A 19,525-nucleotide genomic window follows, 5' to 3' on the forward strand; every position below is an offset into this window, starting at 1 on the left:
AATACAGCTTACAAAGCACATTAATATAGGCAATCCATATATATATATATATATATATATATATATATATATATATATATAAATTAATTGACAGCAGAGAATGAAAGACATCCATGAAACACCAGTTCTCTTGCAGCTCCTAAACAAAAATATAATAGGGAGTAACAGACCAAGTGTGAACATTTTTCTTTGACCTCCTTTGGGTTGATAATTTAAACAAATGTTAATTTCAACAAAATTTCACAAAATAAAATAAACTAACATAAAATCACCTTTACCAAAACAGTTGGGAAATTTAAATACAAAATGTGCAAATAATTTAACCCCCCTATTTAATTGAATATATTTCAAAGAAAACATTCATCTATTGAAACTGTTTTTTTAATATATAAACAATTTGCCTGTTTTGATTTGGATGTTAGGAACACTGTCGAAAAATGTTGGAACAAGGGCATGTTTACTACTGTGTTGCACCACCTCTTTTAAGAACACTTATTTTGGGAAACAAAGTTTTGGGAAGTGAGGAGATCAATTGCTGTAGTTTTGAAAGTGAAATATATATCTTCCCATCTATGTTTGTTAAATGATTTCAGCTCCACAAAAACTTAACAATCATTTTCAATGTGTGACAAAACTGGATTGAACATTGAGGACAAAAAATATTGTAAATTATCTGTTTATATAATCTTTATTCTTTGCAAGATATTTGTGTTTGTGGATAAAGTGATGAATTGTGTTCACAGTCAGCTGTTTTGGATCATTTTTCTAAGTTCATGTTTTTAATTCCATGGCGTATGCCTTGTTGGCCCAAATGTCAAAACCAGCCAGTGTTGGTTTGGGACAAGTTCCTATCATTTAGAGGTTCATTCATTCATTCATTATCTGTAACCGCTAATCCAATTCAGGGTCGCAGTGGGTCCAGAGCGTACCTGTAATCATTGGGCGCAAGGCGGGAATTCACCCTGGAGGGGGCGCCAGTCCTTCACAGGGCAACACAGACACACACACATTCACTCACACCTACGGACACATTTGAGTCGCCAATCCACCTGCATTGTGTGCTTTTGGACTGTGGGAGGAAACCGGAGCACCCAGAGGAAACCGGAGAACCCGGAGGAAACCCACACGGACACAGGGAGAACATCATTTAGAGGATTTTCTCTTTTAAATATATTCATTCATTCATTAATTTTCTGTAACTCTTATCCAGTTCAGGGTCGCGGTGGGTCCAGTGCCTACCCAGAATCATTGGGCGCAAGGCAGGAATACACCCTGGAGTCCTTCACAGGGCTACACACACTCATATACTCACACCTATGGACACTTTTGAGTTGCCAATCCACCTACCAATGTGTGTTTTTGGAGCGTGAGAGGAAACCGGAGCACCCGGAGGAAACCCACGCAGACACAGGGAGAACACCCTAAACTCCCCCCAAAGGTCCCTGGACCTGTTTTACTGCAACACTACCTGCTGCACTGCCATGCCGCACACTTTTAAATATATTATGCACTGTAAAAGGAGACATGCCCAGGTTCTTTACAATTTTGCATTTATAAATGTTTTAGTTTTAGTGTTCCATTATTTGCATTGTCTTTTACAGAGTGGTGAATCCCTCCCTGTTTTACTTCGAAAGGTTCACCCACTCTGAGATTTTCTTTTAAATCCAGTCATGTCACTAAATTGTTGACAGCTTTCTGTAGCATCTTAAAAATAATAAACACATGATCTTGAAATTCTTGTAATTTCTCAGCAGAAAATTAGCTGAGACAAGCGTTGGTATGGTGCTGATTAAGATGGTCACTCTGCAGGGTCATGATATAGAGAAATCATACCTGTTTTTAGAGCAAACTCTTTGCAGATCTTTGCTGGGTTTTTAAACAGTGCTTACACAAACAATTAAATACGAAAACCAGTACTCTAAAATGTATTTAAAACGTGCCAGATAGAAACAGTGTTTAATAGTAGAAATGTAAAGGACAATATGTAAAGGCACTGCTGGCCCTAACCTCATTTCTCTAAGAGCCTCATTTTTTATCTTTCAAATAAAATCTATTGTATGTAGAAATTTTTTCCAATGTCTATGGGTTCATGCATCAAGAAACTTGCACAATGTAAAGGAGAGCTGGTGTTTACAAATGTCATTATATATATATAAAACTAAACTGAATAAAAAAATTCTATACACATTCACATGACCTTGATAGAATTGGAACTCTTCAAGAGAATTAAAAGATGATTAATTAAAAAAGTAAGGAAGATTAAAGTTTTGTTATACATGTTTCCATCCTTTTTGCGCTTATGCCTGAGAAAAAAAAGTATCTTCAAAACATCAATTACCCATTGCTATTTATCAAAATCACATATTTAAAAGTAACTTCCATGAAAAGAATTCCCTAATTTAAAAGTAGCTAATATGTAGCTACGCACCTTGTCCTTCATTTATGCTGTAATCTATGACTGTTCAATTAGTTCCTGTCACTACAAAAGTCCCGCCCTGCTCAGTTTTTCTAAGACCACTTTTAAAATCCTCAGTGATTACTGAGCACTGAGCAGTGCAGAATGATTATTAAAAATTTAACTCATGATGTTTTCTATAATACATGGACTTGCTAATAAGGCTAAACAAGTGACTTTAAAGGTAGGAGTATTTAAAAGAAATAAAGCATGTTGTTAAGAACTGATTAAAAACATTAAAACACACCCCAAAGTGATTAAACAAATGATGCATTTAAAAAGTCAAAGCAAAGAAATATATCAAATATTTTAACTTTTTCAGGTTTAAAGGAGCAATCTGTAACACTGACACCTATCGTTTAGAATGGGAACTACAACACAGTTTCAAAACAGTGGAGAGAGCCGTCTGCTTCCTCCTCCTCCCCCTCCTCCCCTGATGCACAGGGAAAACTCAATACACACAAACCAGCAGGAGACAAGTTTAAAAACTTAAAAAAGTGGCCACCATTTTCCCCTGCATTTATAAGCCTTTGTCATCCACCTTAAATATTTAGAATAGACAAGGCTGGTGTTATTGCTTCTTGTTCACAATTTTCACATTCAAGCATTTAGTTCGATTTTGGGTCCATTTAAGATTCTTATTGGCGTTATTCTCCAGCTTCTTACTTGAATACATCTGTCCACATTAAACAGACAGCTTTGCCACTAAGCTAAAGATAGCACTAAGTTTTATAAACTAGTCTTTTTATCTGTTTAAAACACACGACCAAGTGTACACAACGTGGTATTTGTGGTGTATTACTGAGCATGAATTCTCTGTTAAATAGGTGAATATATGAGGCTACTCTTACTCTTTCATTTGTTTTTACAAACATTTTAAAACACACACCACAGAGAAACACTCATTAAACACACATTAGAAACACTGCCTCAATTTAAATGAACAATGGTATCTAGACTTTTCAATCATGTTGTTATTCACGTTCTTCGTATAAAACACACAAAACAGTCCTGGCACCTTTCCAACATCGCTATGCCTTTCTTTATATTCAACACACTATCTGCAGTGTTTATTCTTTTAATCTGTACACAGGCATCTGTATTTTTTTCAGAAATTACTTGCCATTACCTGTTCAGGACAAAACTCTGGATCTGTCTTTGTAGTTTTACTGTTTCAAAGCTGCCTCCATCTTTCAAACTCTCTGCCAATATTCCCTCTCGTTTTACTCTGTCTCTGGTCATGCACAATTTTTTCCTTAATCTATGATCACACACTCTGGACATTTTATGACAAAGTACAGTAGATATATTACAGTTTGCTCCTTTAAATGTGGAAACACTTTAATCAGAAATATAAATTCACCTGCATATGACGCATTTAATTTTTTAAACTGTTATCAGTTATTGTGATGGATTTATGTACACAAAGTTCTGACTTGACCACTTGAGTCTGTGACATAAGAAACTGCTGCCGTTTTAGCCCTCAAATATGATTTACTTTCCGAGGAATTAAATAGAGACCAATCACATTTTTTTAATCAGTCCTGTACTTCCACTCTCTGACTACTTTATAAGCAAGTGGACATGTTCCAATGAACTGAACTGTAGGCACAGTATGACAATTTTAAGATATTCAAGAATATTTCAGATAAAATCTAACATTTTCTAGATTTTGCCATTTTTTTCTGCAACATTCATGTTGACATTAAAGAATACAGATATGTTGTGGTAACTGCTGATAACAGTAGAGAAATCTTTGCATAGTTCTGCCCTGTTCTACCTGTCCTGTATCAGACCATACTTCATGATTTAATGAATTTCTGTATATAATATAGGTGACCACTAACAGCTTATGAACCATTTGAAAAATTAAGTGTCTTGGCTCATACTGTAGTTTGGGACTTCAGCTTAGAATCAAGGCACTTTTATAATTAACTTCATTCATTGTAAATATGTTCATTAATGAAATGTAGGGAATGTAAGGATGATTAACCAATATGAGACACAGTCCCGTTGGTGCCGTTTGCTGTCCCGTTGGTGCCGTTTGCTGTCCCGTTACTGACCGAAGTGTCTGGAAAACAACAGAAAAGTACAAGAATGATAAATACAAATATTCAGTGCAATTAGAGATCTGATTTTATATTTAGACAAATATCTAAGAAACAAATGTAGGATAATGTACAATTCCCACTACAGTAATTTTTTTCTGTGAAGACACACTAGGTGGGATTCCATCCAAAACATTCACATATGTTTTGTGTAATAAAGAAATATCGGCAGAAAAAAAAGAAATGAGAAATGAGTCAAAGACCGTGGTTGTGGGATTAGTCCGGAGCCCATAAACTGCCAACACATGTGGTCATATTTCTATATATCTATATATATTCTAAATATTCACTGTAAATTATCTTAGAATTTTATTTAAATGGACTAGTAGAGCAAGTGCTGCTAAAATGAGTTTATTCTTTAACGAACAAACCGTTCATGCTCAGTGAGATTTCTCAGTGTAAATAAATTGTAGAATATTTTTTTATCAGAAATGCATTTACTCTTCATTTTAAATAATATTTTTGAATGAATTTTCATTAGTCTACTGAACCTAGTTAAGTTTATATCAATGAAATATAGAGAATGTAAACATAATCAACCAATATGAGACATACATAGAGTTCCATTTGCGGTGGTGCCATTTCCTGTCCCGCTTCTCACTAAAAGGTTTGGAAAACAGAAGAAAAGGACAACAATTACAAACACAAATATACAGTGCAATAATACAATGTAAATGCTAAAGGTTTTAGTTTATTTTTAGACAAATATCTAAGGAAAAACCTGTGGTCATGACAATATAGGATCCCCACTAAATAGAATTTTTTTTACACACTGACAAGATTAATTGCTCTATGTGATCTAAATGCTCTTGAAATGCAACTGAATAAATAGCCTCTCAACTGGTTTTTAACATTAATATTCATACATACTTTGTCTGTAACCACTTGTTGGATTCAGGCTTGCAGTGGATGTCAAAAACACCCATTAGAGACGGTAGGTGGGGCTTAAATGTGATCTTCACGGGTTGATTAGTTGTAAAGCACAGTAAATGATAGCTTTGTACTTCAGGGATTCTCAGGTGTCAAACACATAATTTACTGAGGTGTTAAGAGTTATTTCTGCTCTTGCATGATCAATGGGTCCTGGCTTACTTTGTTGTAGAAGCAATCAACCTGTAAAGATCAGAGTTAGGCCCCACCCACTGACTGACAGGTGATGATGACAGTTTTTTTTTTATTTCATAGTGCATAATAGCAGCAACCATGAAATAAATAAAACATTAAATAATTAATTTTACATGCACACAATTGTATGATGTGATCCTAGTTCACACCAGGAGCGAAGAGGCAGAATGTGAAACGTTTTCAATGAAGGTGGTAGCAGAAATATCACTGACAAAAACAAGGGGATGCAACAAAAGTCAAAACAGTTTAACTTCATGCAAATTAGGAGCAAATCAATGCAGCGATTACCAGTGAGAATTGAGCAGGATTTCACATGCTTTATCTCCTGCACCATGGCAACCATAAATCAGTTTGAGTTGAGTGAAGTGACAAGGACGAGGCTAAACGTCGCTGTTGGTGTGAATGCAGTGTGAGAGTAATACTCTCTAGTCTATGATCACGTAAACAGAATGGTTTGATGTTCTGAATAAAGCCTCAATCGAACCAAACTTAGTTAAATTAGAGCCACTCTGTAATATTTAATGCCTCTTTTATAACTCATTATAATGTGTTGTCCAGTGTAGTGCTGGGTGGTAAAATGATATTGATTTGTTTCATGATTAATTTTTGCTCGATAAAGATGATATGCTTTGAGTAACAGAGCTCAATAAACCTTCATTTCTATTCCCAAATACAAAGACAGCCACACGCTATCAGGCACGTACACTCATGCTATTACGGTAAATGAACAGGCGACCTTATGACCTGTCAGAACACAAGTACATAAACTTTTCCTTGGACGTAGGGTGAACCCTTCTGGGATTTTCTTCACTCAATTCCCTTCCAGAAATGTTTTCCCGTTTTCGAGAGCACTGTTTGACGTGGTTTTCCTCGCACAAAATGATTTTCTCCGCTCGCGTAATTTGAATTGGATCCGATGCCATAGATCAGGCTGCTTCTCTTAAATAAACACTCCCAAGGGTGGAACTTTTCCCTCCTTGCACTCTGATTCTGGATCGGCCCCGGACCCACCATGACCCTGAACTGGATGAACAGTTAAAAGCAATGAATGAATAAGAAAACGTTCTAGATTTCCCACTGCTAAAAGCCTTCCACAGTTCTAAGCCTCTAAAGGGTTAAGTGCAATGTGTTTACAGTTCAGCACTTGGGAATGTTTATTTATTAATTAACTTATTATTTTAAACTCTTCTTAAACTATCTATTTACTCTTTCTGTCTCTTTAAACGCTTGAGTATATACATTTAAATATTGGATAGTAATGAACACTTGGTGTATACAGTCTACATTTTTAGAAGGATGTCCTTTGTCACAGTGTGACAAAATATTAATGTGATATTGTGAAACATATTGAGATCGATCAATATAGAAAAACTTATCATGATTACATTTCTGGCCATATCACCCAGCTCTAGCCCGGTGTGTTAAGTTTATGGTAAGACTCTGGTGTGCATGTAAACATTCTGAATTTGCCAAGACGTGTTGAAGAAACACATGATAGAGTGGATTTTCAGCAGTTTTTACTACATTAAAACTACAATTAGAAAATTAAATAAGCATTTACACCTGCAGGTGAATTAGAGGAAAAAATACTAATGTTAACCACAATGTTTACCAACAGTCAATTAAAATCCTTTCCAAAGCCCCATTGCGATTGGATTAGTTTTTCAGGGGGAGTTCTGTAATAAACATTTTCATGCTTCCTCTGTGATAAAACTCACGTATTCAGTTTTTAATTGCTAATGTTAGTTCCCGAATTGTATCTGACTGTTTCATGATCAATAATGATCAAAAAGCACAACTTTTATCAAATTCAGGCAGTAGAAAACATTGATGAATATATGCATATCTCAAAATAAAAGTAATACTATATACCTTCAGCTGCTGTTATAACTGCTACTTTTATTATAATTGCTACTTTTATCAGCAGGCGTCATCTCCTTTTCTCATTGATTTTATTTTCTTCCCCTTCTTCAGATAACACTCTCCCAGGTGAAGCCTGGAGCACTTTTAACACTTGCACCAAGTGACTGCTTCAGTAACACTTCCATTTTGGTATTGTTTTGCTGCTTGGAAAATTTTTTCTTTGAGTATCTAATGAAATGTGCACTAAGAAGCTAAATACGGTACACAGCAGAAACTCATAGTTCATCCCACACAGGGTGAGATCTGCCTGTTAAAACTCAGATATAAATCCAGACAGGATTAAAATGGCTCAGTGAAAACACTAAGTAATTCAGCCTGCAATTTCCTCAGAGGACTTTGGGGAAAACACACACATCGTCAATTCGGATAGAAATAAAACTACAGAAGACCCCCTCCATAAATCAGTGAATTACCCTAGGACCCCATGGAAATTTAATCCTGTCCAGATAGGGCTTAAACAAGTACACTTTCTACTTGGATCTGATCATTTATTTATACTCACCATTTCTGCGCTTCATTATGACAATGACGAGTCCTACTACAGCCCCCAAGACCAACAACACTCCAACCACTGCTCCAATAATCACACCCATACCACCGGAAGGCTCTTTGCATATCCCGTCTGTGAACAGAGACATGAGTAACAATGATCAGAGACACAGTGTTTTTGTTTTACAAGGATGAACAAATGACCTCCACTTTACTGCTACATATCCCCTGGGCTTTGTTTATCCACTTAACACACTGCCTCCTTTCTCACAAAATATTAAGCTTTATTCCAAAAATACTGGAACTCACCAATTTTACCTTTTCTAAAAGCTTTGTAATTGTTTTTCCAGCTCCAGTATAACGTAGGTTATATAGACATGCTCCAAACTAAAAATTTAATTAAATTCTTATATTTGGACTTCCATTGAAAGTTAAGGAGGTTTTTTCTTCTCCTGTAAAGTTAGTGTTTTATGAGATACATGTTTTTAATTGGACAGCAATGATATGTATCTTTATGTGGTTGATACCCCAAGATGAATGCAATAGTTCCTTTCTACCCATTTTATAGGAAGTTGCTGGTCCAAAGCTCATTAATTGCCTTATAATTATTAGCTGCTAATATTGATATTACATAAATCTGCTAATATCTGTGTTTTCCCTCTAGAACAGGTTACATGAGAAGGAAAGGAGTAAACTGGGAACCAATAAATGCAAATTATGTAGTTGCTGTCAAGAGACAAACATAGCCTAAAAATAAGCTATGAACATTTATCAAGAATAATTACCCCATTGTATAATAACTGGCTCTTCAAGAGTGGTGTGTTTCACGTAACAGTCGTATCCTGCTGTATCTTCCTTATCAATATCCACACTCTTCCTCAGCTGGTAGGTTCCATCCTCATTGGGTCTGACTCCTGAGGATGTTAGTAGATGTTCAGGGAGTGAAGTGGTGAATCTCCTCACGCTGAGTGTCACGTCTTTGGGGTAGAAGCCGGTTGCCAGGCAGGTCAGGGTCAGTTTCTTGGGATTAGACAAAGATTTCTTTGCAAACACATGAACATCTGGGCGAGCTGAGAAAGAAAATAAAAATGATGATTTTCTTGTATTTTTGTAGCATTAAAATCTATATATCTCCTAAGTACATAATATACTGTAGAAGCAGGAACAATGCTGTGGAGAGGGATGAGGGAGGTCTCAAATTTTCCTTCACTCCCAGTAATAAAATTCATACTGTTGTTCATACAATTTTATGAACGAGCTGAAATGTGAAGAATGCTACATCCATGATGAACCTGCAAGTACAGTCCAACACTATAAAAAACCACTAGCACCTCCTTAAACAGGAGTCTGACCCTATGTTCACACTAACAGAGGAGACATGTCGCTTACGTCGCTCCACATTTGTTCCCTGTGGGTGTGTACAAGCTCCAAGTTTCACAGCTCACCAAAGACACAAAACAGATTCTGCTACTTTTATTCCATGCTTTATTTTTCTTCAAATTGTCCCTGATGATGAGTAAACACGCCTCATATAAAACAGGAAAAGGAGAAACAGTGATTATGAGCCTCTCCCCCATGTGTGAAACCACATTGTGGAGAATTGGATTGAAAAGGTAGGAACAAAATATTCAGAGAGAAGAACCTGGGGACTTCAGCCAAGAAATTTGTCAAATCAGTGGAAAGGTTGCTTCACTGTGTTCTAACGTATTTGCATAAAGTTTAGAAAATGTCAACTCGATTTGTGGCTTGTTGCTCTGTCAGCAAGTTGCTTGACGCTTGTCACTGAATAATGGCTATAAATTGTGTTCTCCCAATGGAAATGACTAGTTGCTTGTCACTGTGTCACCTAGTAGTGTGAACACACAATAAATGTAATGTGTCTTACAATCTCAGTTCAATGCCCTGCAAATGTAGCTTATTAGTATGCATCAAAAATTTACATTTCAGCCTCTTACCCCCTAACAAAGAGGATCCAGTAAGATTTCCATTTACCACAAAGCATAAATTATGAGTTTCAAAACTTCCATTTAATTTTCTCAGAGTACAACAACAAGACCCAGAGTTTAAGTTACTGGCATGATGCTGACTACAGAATGAATGTATGACTTTATAGATCTATGGTTATATTTATCAAACTGCTCCATAGTTTCTGTAGATTGTGGGAAATAAGCTGATCCTAGGTTAGGAATAGACACTATGAATAATGGGGAAAGGCAACATGACTAACGCAGTTTTCAAACATCCACTAAATTCTGTATAAGTTAAGCGTCTGGTGTATTAACCTGCCATACTATACCATGAGTTGTGACAACATCCAGGCAAATAAATATGAAGGTGATTATATGTAATGGCTAGTCTGCTAGTTAGTGTTTGTCATGTGTCTTGTGGTTTACTCTGGGAGGCAATCCCCTTGCTAATTTGCCCCAAACTTGTACACATTTCTATATTTTTTTTTTCTGCCACTCACAGTGATTTCTCAGTGATTCTTGTCCATACACCATGAACTTGCTGAGCCAGTCCACACACTCCTTCTCCAGGTAACCCTTGGTGTACTGGTTCAGGATCGCCACATCATCCCACTTCCTTTTGGTTGGCTCAGCAGCTGGAACCGGAGCGACCCAGCTCGTGGTTTTATAATCAAAGGAGAGGAACTCTGATCCATCGTAGCTGTACTCATCAATGCCACTCAAATATTTTATTTCTTCATTTGTGTCATCAACCTCACAGCCATGTCTCCACTGAAGAACATGAAGATCTGCAGCAAGGAAACAAAAATCTTAAGACTATGCAATATAAAGAAAGCCTTTGTATAATTTTACAATTGTATGTTATTTTACTATAAGATGCAGTAATATTTATGGTGGATTTGCACAGGATAAAAACCTGGTGAAAATAACAGAGATGGGATGGATTATTCACGCACTGCTGTCACACAATGTGGATCAGACACAGCAGTGCTACTGGAGTATTTAGACTATCACTACAGTACTGAGAACAGCCCTTCCACCAAAAACATTCAGCCCTCAATGACCTTATCTTGTCCTTCCAAACAAATAATGGGTTAGAAGATTGCAAAAATTTTACTAATCCTTCACACAGTTATTATAATTAATGTTATAAACTGTTTAATGGTAACTTAATGACCTACATCTGGCAGAAAAATCTCTCCACTCTGTGATCCTTTAGGTCGTTTTGTGGATTTGAATGTGGCGCGTCGTTCAGCCGCTGAGCTTAGTCTCATATTTGAACCGTGTATTACATCACTAAATGCCTCCTCCAGATCCTCCAAACCAGTAAAAAACTCCCTATATTTACCCCATATTTCAGATGGAATTAAAACTACTGAGATACTCCGGTTCTAATAACTTGACCCATGTCCACAAGTAAAACAAATCTCATCCAAAGACTTTAGAGGAAACTGGTAAATGTCTCTTTAATTCTTCTTTTATGGTTTGCTAGTGTAAAAAAATAAATAAGACTGGTGCAGTAGTGTATATGAACTGAGGAGTGTTTTTAAAACATCAGCCTTTTAAAATGAAAATGGCTCAAAATGGCAGAGACCTCATCTCTAAAAAACACCTGAGATCGCCAGAATAATGGTGCATAACATGAACAAATAAGTAAAATAAAGAGATTATGGGAAGCCAACACTACACAAGTTAAGAAAAGTACAGTTGTATCATTGGGAAAGAGTGACAGCTGTTACTGCTAAAATTAGTTTTTTTGCAGAACATAGCATTATTATAGAAATCAATTAAATCAAGTCACAAAAACACAAAACATTAGGGATGTCCCAATCTGAATCTTAAAGATCAGTATCAGGGCCGATCACAGCATTATTTTACTGATCTGTATCGGCTTAATTGGGCTCGATCTTAAGTCCGATTCTCCATTTTCTCTAGGCGGCAAGCTCACACTCCCTCTTCCTCCTGTAGCATGCTTTGTAAACGTTGTTGTGATCTGACTCTGCTGGCCACCGTAGCGGACACACTTCTTTCTGACTGTTCCACACCAATGCACATTCCTGTTAGTCGGATTCGGAGCTGGAGCGCAAGGTGACGTGATCAGAGTCACCAACTCTCCTGTATTTGAACACTAAAGCCATGTTATATATACACAGTCCCATATTTTTTAAGGCGAGACTATTAAGACCACGATTAGTTTAAGACATGCTTCGCTCCCTCAGCCGGAGGGAGGGGCAAATACTCCATGGCTCCTAAACAGAGAATGTGCTTCTCATTGCTTGTCATATTTATTTAGACAATTAGCAGCCAATGAGTTATCTGTCCATCATTTAGTGCTGCTGCCAATGGAGTCACAGTCCCTCCTACAGTGGTTTGTTTTGCCTCAGTGCGGAGAGCAACAGGTGCTTAAAATAAATATATATATATATATATATATATATATATATATATATATATATATATATATATATATATATATATATATCTTATTTTAGCACCTTATTTTGAAGAACTACATATAATTTCTCCCTCAACACATCTGTGATGACAAAGCTGACTGAATCAAAATAAAATCACATTAGATAATTTCATTAAAGAAAAAATTATATGAATTTATTTATGAGCTGTATGTGAAGTCACAAATTTTCATAACACATTTTGTTATTAAAAAAAGCTAAGCAGCAACTAGATATTCAGTGTCAAGCAGATACACTGGGCTGAGTTTACTGGAAGTGTGCACTGTGTAACAGTAATATTTAAGAAAATTAAGTACTGGATCAGAACCCCATATTGGCAGATAATCAATATTAAAAGATTGGGTTTGGGAATTGGATAGGGATCGTGGCAAATAAACTTGATCGGGACATCACTACAACACATATAGGCCTTTTTATTTAGTTTGAGCCAAAAGCTCACAGATCCCTGGTTGTTAACATGGAGCTACTGATGGAAATAAGAAAGACTTCCAAATCACTAAACAAAAAGTAAAACAATCACTAACCACTTTCATTATGTCTCATCCTCTGCATCAGGATGTCCACATTGACTTTGAACCACTGCTCTTTGCTCTTGCGAGACTGAGTGCCTTTATCCCAGTAATCCGACTGCATCTTCTCTCTCATCCAGTCCTGCCTGGGAATCTTCAACTGATCTTTACTGTTGTAGTAGTCGATCTCTCGGTCATCCAGTAAACCCATTGCTGTGAAATGATAGATCCCTGGAAGATCCACATTTTTGGAGAGGGCCGTGTAAATGTAGTACAGGGAGTGTTTCTCTGAAAGAGAAATTTTAATATATTTTTTTATTTAATAGATGTTTTAATATATAATCTTATAATATATAAACATGTTTACTGTGTTATATTTGAGGTCTTCTACCACTTCCTGTAAACAATAGGTAAATACATAATCATAAATAAAATTTAACTTAAGCCTGTCTTTGAGACTCATTTTCTATTTTCTATGTTAACATTTCTTTTACAATCATCTGTTGGTAATTGAGGTACTTTAGAAATACAGCATGATCAAATACAACAAATCTAAACAATCAGCAGCATGAAGAAATGAACAAAATTTACTTTGACTTATATGTAATTCATTCATTCATTCATTCATTATCCGTAACCGCTTATCCAGTTCAGGGTCACGGTGGGTCCAGAGCCTGCCTGGAATCATTGGGCACAAGGCGTGAATACACCCTGGAGGGGGCGCCAGTCCTTCACAGGGCAACACAGACACACAGATACACATTCGCTCACACCTATGGACACTTTTGAGTCACCAATCCACCTACCAACGTGTGTTTTTGGACTGTGGGAGGAAACCGGAACTTATATGTAATGCACAATTTAATTTTAGTAGACCTTGTCTGTCCCAAAATAGTCGATGCACAGTTGTAGTTTGTTATAAATGAGAAAGTGCCTGTATATCTATAGCTACAGCTTGGCAGGAAGTCATACCTACTGCTGATGTTGAACTCTGTAGACAATTAAAAGAACACGTATTAACTTTAGCTTAAAATTACAGCTTCATAATCACTGTGCTTATGACACTGCATTATAACAGGAAGAATAGAATATCTGTCATCACTGCTCCCAGTTTAGCACTACAGAAACGACACTATGTAACTTTTGGAGAAGGGTACAAAAACAACCCACTCCCCCTCCCCCTTGATTTCAGGGCAGTGCTGTAAAAATGAATTATACGTTGCACCTGTAGGGGGAGCCCATGACCAAAAATACTAAATCTTACCTAGAGGAGCTTTAATCTGAAAATTTAAATAAGAAATCTAAGTTCATTTTAATTTGACACAAAAGGTTGACTGGAAAATTCAAACAGTTGACTTTAACTTCGTCCAAGAGGCTGTCACTAGAGCTTAGAGAAGAAGGTGTTTATTCTTTAACAAAGCAATTATAGCTCAGAGGCCCTTTCAAACTCAGAACCCACATATTCATGTTCATGGTCGTGGTGTATCTGGAGAAGAGCTGGACAGTAATTCAGTATTTTATTATATTCACTGTGATAGAAAACATTTCAATAGAGCTTATTTGATTTCTAAACTCATTTCCGATGTACAATATTTACAGCATGTATCACTGACTGATGTTTATTTCAGGCCATTGCTGTCAGTTCAGTGTTTCCTCTGGGGTTTTGTTTTAGCAGCAGTGCCCCCCCCCCCCCCTCTTTCACTCTCACAACTGATTGTGAACAGGATGAGGTGTGTCCAGTGAGCAAAGGAGGGCATTTGACATTGGAGGGTCCCTATCACCAGAAAAGTCCCTTTGTGTGTGTGAGAGAGATAAAGTTTGCATAAAGTTGAGAAAAACTCAACTTGATTTGTCGCTTGCCGCTGAATCGCAGCTACAAAATGTGTGCTTCCACAGGAAATGACTGGACACTTGTTGTTTTGTTGGCTGTTAGTGTGAACAGGGGTTAAGACCCTTCAACAGTGAGCAAGCACCACAGCACCCTCAACCCCAGGATGAGGTGTGTCCAGTGAGCAAAGGACATTGGAGGGTCCCTATCACCAGTAAAGTCCATTTTTGTGTGTGTGTGTGTGTGTGTGTGTGTGAGTGAGCGAGAGAGAGAGAGAATGTGTGTCACTGCACTGTGTAGCTGCACTGAGTGTGGAGAGGGAGTGGGCTCTAAGACCCTTCAACAGTGAGGGAGTACCAGAGTACTCTCAAACCCCATCACACTCCATCGGAGGCTTTGAAACAGAACTGAGGAAACACCTCAGAAATATTGGTTCCCACAACCTCAGGACGCTGAAGCTGTGTAACACTGTCTCCATCGTCATTCCACTCTGCCACCCTCAGAAGATTCATTTGTTAAGATAATTTTTTTTAAGAGTTTTTGGGCTCACCACTTAGACAGAGATCTATCAATGAGAGATATGGACATGACTAAATATAGTAAATATATAACTAGTATTATGTGGTAAAATGCACATCTATTATTTATTATTATTATTTTTTAAACACTCTTCTGGAGGATTAATTTCCTGCCACAATGGGCTGGAGGAATTAAGTCTGTAAAACTGCATTGTGACAACTCCAGCTGCAAAAAGTGCTTTATTAACTAAACAGAAAAATCCAACACCTTTTTATATTATTGTGTATACACAATAAAAACACACTTGCAAATTAAAGGAGAATGAGAGAATCATTGTTAAAATGTATTTAGAAAAATAGAAGGAATATAGATATGATGTAAAGAAACCAAAGGACAAGTTCTGTCAAACGTTCCAGCTACTGATTAAGAAATTATGATAACCTTTTAAAAACAAAGTCGTTCTTTAGTGTGGATTATTTACGGGAGATTAACTATTCATGAGATTAAATAGCCCATCAATTTTAGATTTAATTTAAAACGTTAAAAATTATTTACTAAAATTAAAATGTTTACATTAAAATTAAAATAAATTAAAAATATTTACATATTTAAATTTGAATTTCTATGGTTTATTAGCTAATTAATATTACTCTTCTTAGTTTAAGCAGTTTAGTTTTCTCATACACCAACGCCTTTGTAAACATCCTTCCGCAGGCAATACTCACATATTGCCAAAAGTTTATGGACACCTGCTCAACCAGCATTACTTCTAAGTTGCCCATTACAGTTTAAACATGTCTGAGGACATTACACCAACTCGGTTTGTAGTTAATGAAGGTCTATGTCCACCGAGGGTGAAGTGTACATTAGCGGAACTCATCATTTGTTCAGACTGAGGGGGAAGTCGGCCATTTTGTCTCTGTCGAATCCGTTTTGTAAACATATACTCATAAAAACATCGGATTAAAGTGGATTTACAAAACTGAAGACTCGGCTTTCAGCTCGTGTTTGGTTTTAACGTCGAACGTGGATCACTCTGTGTCACATTCCTGACTTTATATTTGATACAAGACCTCGTTTGTTTTTTTACTTTCGTTTTCGCAGATGGCGCAGTAACACACTGCTGTCCGAACAGAGAGCACTCACCTCCGAGAGCAGGAGTCAGAAACCCGCACAGAGACAGCATCACCACCACACCACAAAGCCCCATTTTCACCTGTATATCCACAGACCCGCTATAAACCGCTCTGGAGGACCCTGCGATGAGGATAAATCCTGAATTTTAACGGCGATTATCTCCGCTAAGTAACAACTGCAAGTTTCCCCTTCTTTTCCTGTTTCTCTACTGCAGTACGCTCCGAAAAACAACCCCCTTCACCCAATCAGAGCACAGACTCACCCTGTAACGGCCTTTCCTGAAGTGAAAGCCAATGAGAGAATGTAATGTCAAGCATTAAATGTTGTTTCTGGGTAGAGTCTGAGAGTTTGGATCGAGAAAATGAAAAGAAACGAAAGAAAATAACACAAAAAAAAATGATTTAAATGAAAATGATGAAACTATCATAAACATAAAAAACAACAGCAAAACCAAGCAATGATTAAATATATTGCTTAATTAAAATGTATAAAAATATTCAACAAATTCAAAAATATTTATCAACAATTTACAAAGTACACAAACAATTCACAAAGTAAACATACTACCTGCAAAATGCAGATATACAAACTAAAGTACAGGGTAAACTTCAAAAACATCAGCCAAATTTTAAAAGACACTTTATTGTACTGTATTTTATCTGACAGGATCTAACATCTAGTTCCCAAAAGACATTTCAGAATGAATGCTACTTATAAAAAATAAACCAATTTGTAAAGAACTTATATAAAATACATTGCTTGATAGAGTATATAACATCAAATACCATACCATGATATTAAAAAGAGTTTGGAAAAAGAAAACAAATGTTAATTTTAACCAAAATTTCTAAGTGAATTTTCCAACAGGGACAAAAGAGAGAATCGGGAAAGGAAGACTTCTAATGTGCATAATTTTAAACAAATAAAGCAGGATGACAAAACCAATCATTTGTGTCATCATTTGTATTGTTTTTCATTGTTGTAAATCTATAATCATAATTCACTTAAAGAATATAATAATGGAAATATCGAAATATTATGTTAAACTTTGCTGTTTTTTCCCTCCTTCTCATTTTTACATTTTATAGGATACAAGAAAGAATACATCTTAATGAACCAGTTCCATTAAGTAACATTAAAATGTTAAGACATTTATATGCACAAAATAATGCATTTTTTAAAAGTGTACATATGGAGGACATTTAGAGTCCTTTTAGGGGACTATTAGAACATATTACACAATAAAAAGGTACCCACAGAAACATCAGGGCTGGGTTTTCCAAAAGCATCTTAGAACAAAGGAGATTGTTAAGTGGTAGAGTGAGCCTCATTCTGAACAACTCTCTCTCTCCCTGTTAAGATGATACTTTTGGGAAACTGGGCTCAGAAAGTGCTGGTGTTTAACGACAAAGTAAAATAAGATCTGCAGCTTCAGCTCATGATAAAAATCGATCACATTTTCACAGCAGCTCCCTCTGGAAAACAGAATAAATCATTATTTACACACACTGGCCACTTTATCAGAAACACCTCCCTTCTACTGACACTCACTGCTTTATTAGAACTAACCAACAACTCTATTTATTCTGGACACCTGAATCTGCTTGTGTTTAACTGATACAACTGTTACTGATATCGTTATCTGATAGAGCCACTTCGTAATAAATAAATAAATGTATAATTTGTCCAATCCTGTCTATAGCATTTTCTGTGATATTCATACTTCTATATATTTTTATATGTTTCTAAAATAAACCTGTGTTTTCAGTCACACAACTCCACACTTGTAGAACACTTACGTTTATTCGTCCTGCAGGAGTTCATTCATTATTCATCAAAGTCTGCTGTTCCTCTGTAATTTGCTCATTGCTTGAACCTAAAAAAAAATGTCTTGGGTTTACTTATTTCAAATCGGAAATTAAAGTGTCACAAAACCAATTTATGAAATTCCACATCTCTAAATTTTATTGCATTTGCTGGAAGTGTTCTAATATTAATCCTCTATTTTTTTGTGTGTGTCTTGGTTAATGCAGTGATATTTTGAGCTATGAGCATTTATAATCTTAAATTAAACTCTTCAGATGGATCCCTCTCTCAATGGATCCAACTTCAAACAAGTGAATGCAGTTTAATCCTGAGATCAGGGTTAAACTGCATTCACTTAAAGACACTGTAGATATTTACGGATATTTAACAATGCACTGCCATTGAAAACTGGAGTACAGTAGGTCTAGGAGGATTATTACCAGTGCTGAGTGATGAGTTAGTATTAACATTTTCACTGCTGTTATTGTGTGATTCACCAGGGCTTCCCCTTCCTAAAAAAGGAAAAATAAAAACACATGGCAATTAAATTATTGAACACTGACCACATGCATTCCTAATAATAATAATAATAATAATAATAATAATAATAATAAAAAATTAAGGCTAATTACCAGAGTCAGAACCAGTGTCAGAATCATCAGCCACACGCCCTAATGGAAAATCAGTATAAAAGTTACAATAAAGAAAGCTGAACATGACACAGAGAATACAAGGAGCTATCTTTCTTAAACATCCAATTTGAACCCATCATTTAAAAATTAAAACGAAAAATGTGAAATGTGCAGTTATTTGTCATTGAACAACGTACAATGGAATGTGTCTTCTGCATTTAACCTCTCTTCTGCATTTAATCTGTGGCAGTGAACACACATACACACACACTAGAGCAGTAGAGGCTGTAAATACACACTCATAGCGGCGGGCAGCCATATGCGGGTTCAGTGCCTCACTCAAGGACACTTCAGCCGTGGATTTTCCCGCAGGTCCTGGACCTTACTGTACCAAGTCTTGTCTCTAACCATTCAGTCAAGGCTGTCCCCAGTTTATATATTAAATTATGTTGTACAAATTATACATCATTGCTTTCCACAAACAATTTAGATTTTGCTATAATGCTTATTGTTATAGCTACTGCTGCAGCAAGGATTTGCAGTTTGTAGAAAT

At 36.3% G+C, this 19,525-nt stretch overlaps 1 protein-coding gene and 1 long non-coding RNA gene across 2 annotated transcripts; both read right to left on the reverse strand.

Moving 5' to 3' along the window:
* Positions 1 to 70: 70 nt before the first annotated feature.
* Positions 71 to 16,886, reverse strand: LOC136693730 (class I histocompatibility antigen, F10 alpha chain-like). Its single transcript, XM_066666864.1, has 7 exons — positions 16,544 to 16,886; positions 13,066 to 13,338; positions 10,568 to 10,855; positions 8,886 to 9,170; positions 8,114 to 8,233; positions 5,119 to 5,163; positions 71 to 4,526 (listed from the first exon to the last, which is right to left on the reverse strand). Exons 1-7 carry the CDS (start codon positions 16,605 to 16,607, stop codon positions 4,444 to 4,446), a joined length of 1,158 nt encoding a protein of 385 aa, XP_066522961.1. The 5' UTR covers positions 16,608 to 16,886; the 3' UTR covers positions 71 to 4,443.
* Positions 16,887 to 17,028: 142 nt separating this feature from the next.
* LOC136695440 (uncharacterized) lies at positions 17,029 to 19,106 on the reverse strand. The gene is made up of 3 exons (XR_010802293.1): positions 18,973 to 19,106; positions 18,781 to 18,852; positions 17,029 to 18,410 (listed from the first exon to the last, which is right to left on the reverse strand). It is a non-coding gene; the product is annotated as an uncharacterized lncRNA (long non-coding RNA).
* Between the last annotated feature and the right edge of the window lie 419 nt (positions 19,107 to 19,525).

This window comes from Hoplias malabaricus, chromosome 4, assembly GCF_029633855.1.
Source record: "Hoplias malabaricus isolate fHopMal1 chromosome 4, fHopMal1.hap1, whole genome shotgun sequence".
Classification (NCBI taxonomy): domain Eukaryota; kingdom Metazoa; phylum Chordata; class Actinopteri; order Characiformes; family Erythrinidae; genus Hoplias; species Hoplias malabaricus.

What these genes read in the sequence shown, in the direction of transcription:
- LOC136693730 (XM_066666864.1), bottom strand. Translation starts at nt 16,607, where the DNA reads ATGGGGCTTTGTGGTGTGGTGGTGATGCTGTCTCTGTGCGGGTTTCTG. An exon ending in GATGAGACATAATGAAAGTG is followed by an intron (nt 10,856 to 13,065) that starts GTTAGTGATTGT and finishes TCCTTGCTGCAG; the next exon opens with ATCTTCATGTTCTTCAGTGG. An exon ending in CATAATGAAGCGCAGAAATG is followed by an intron (nt 5,164 to 8,113) that starts GTGAGTATAAAT and finishes CAAACCTTTTAG; the next exon opens with TGAGAAGCGGGACAGGAAAT.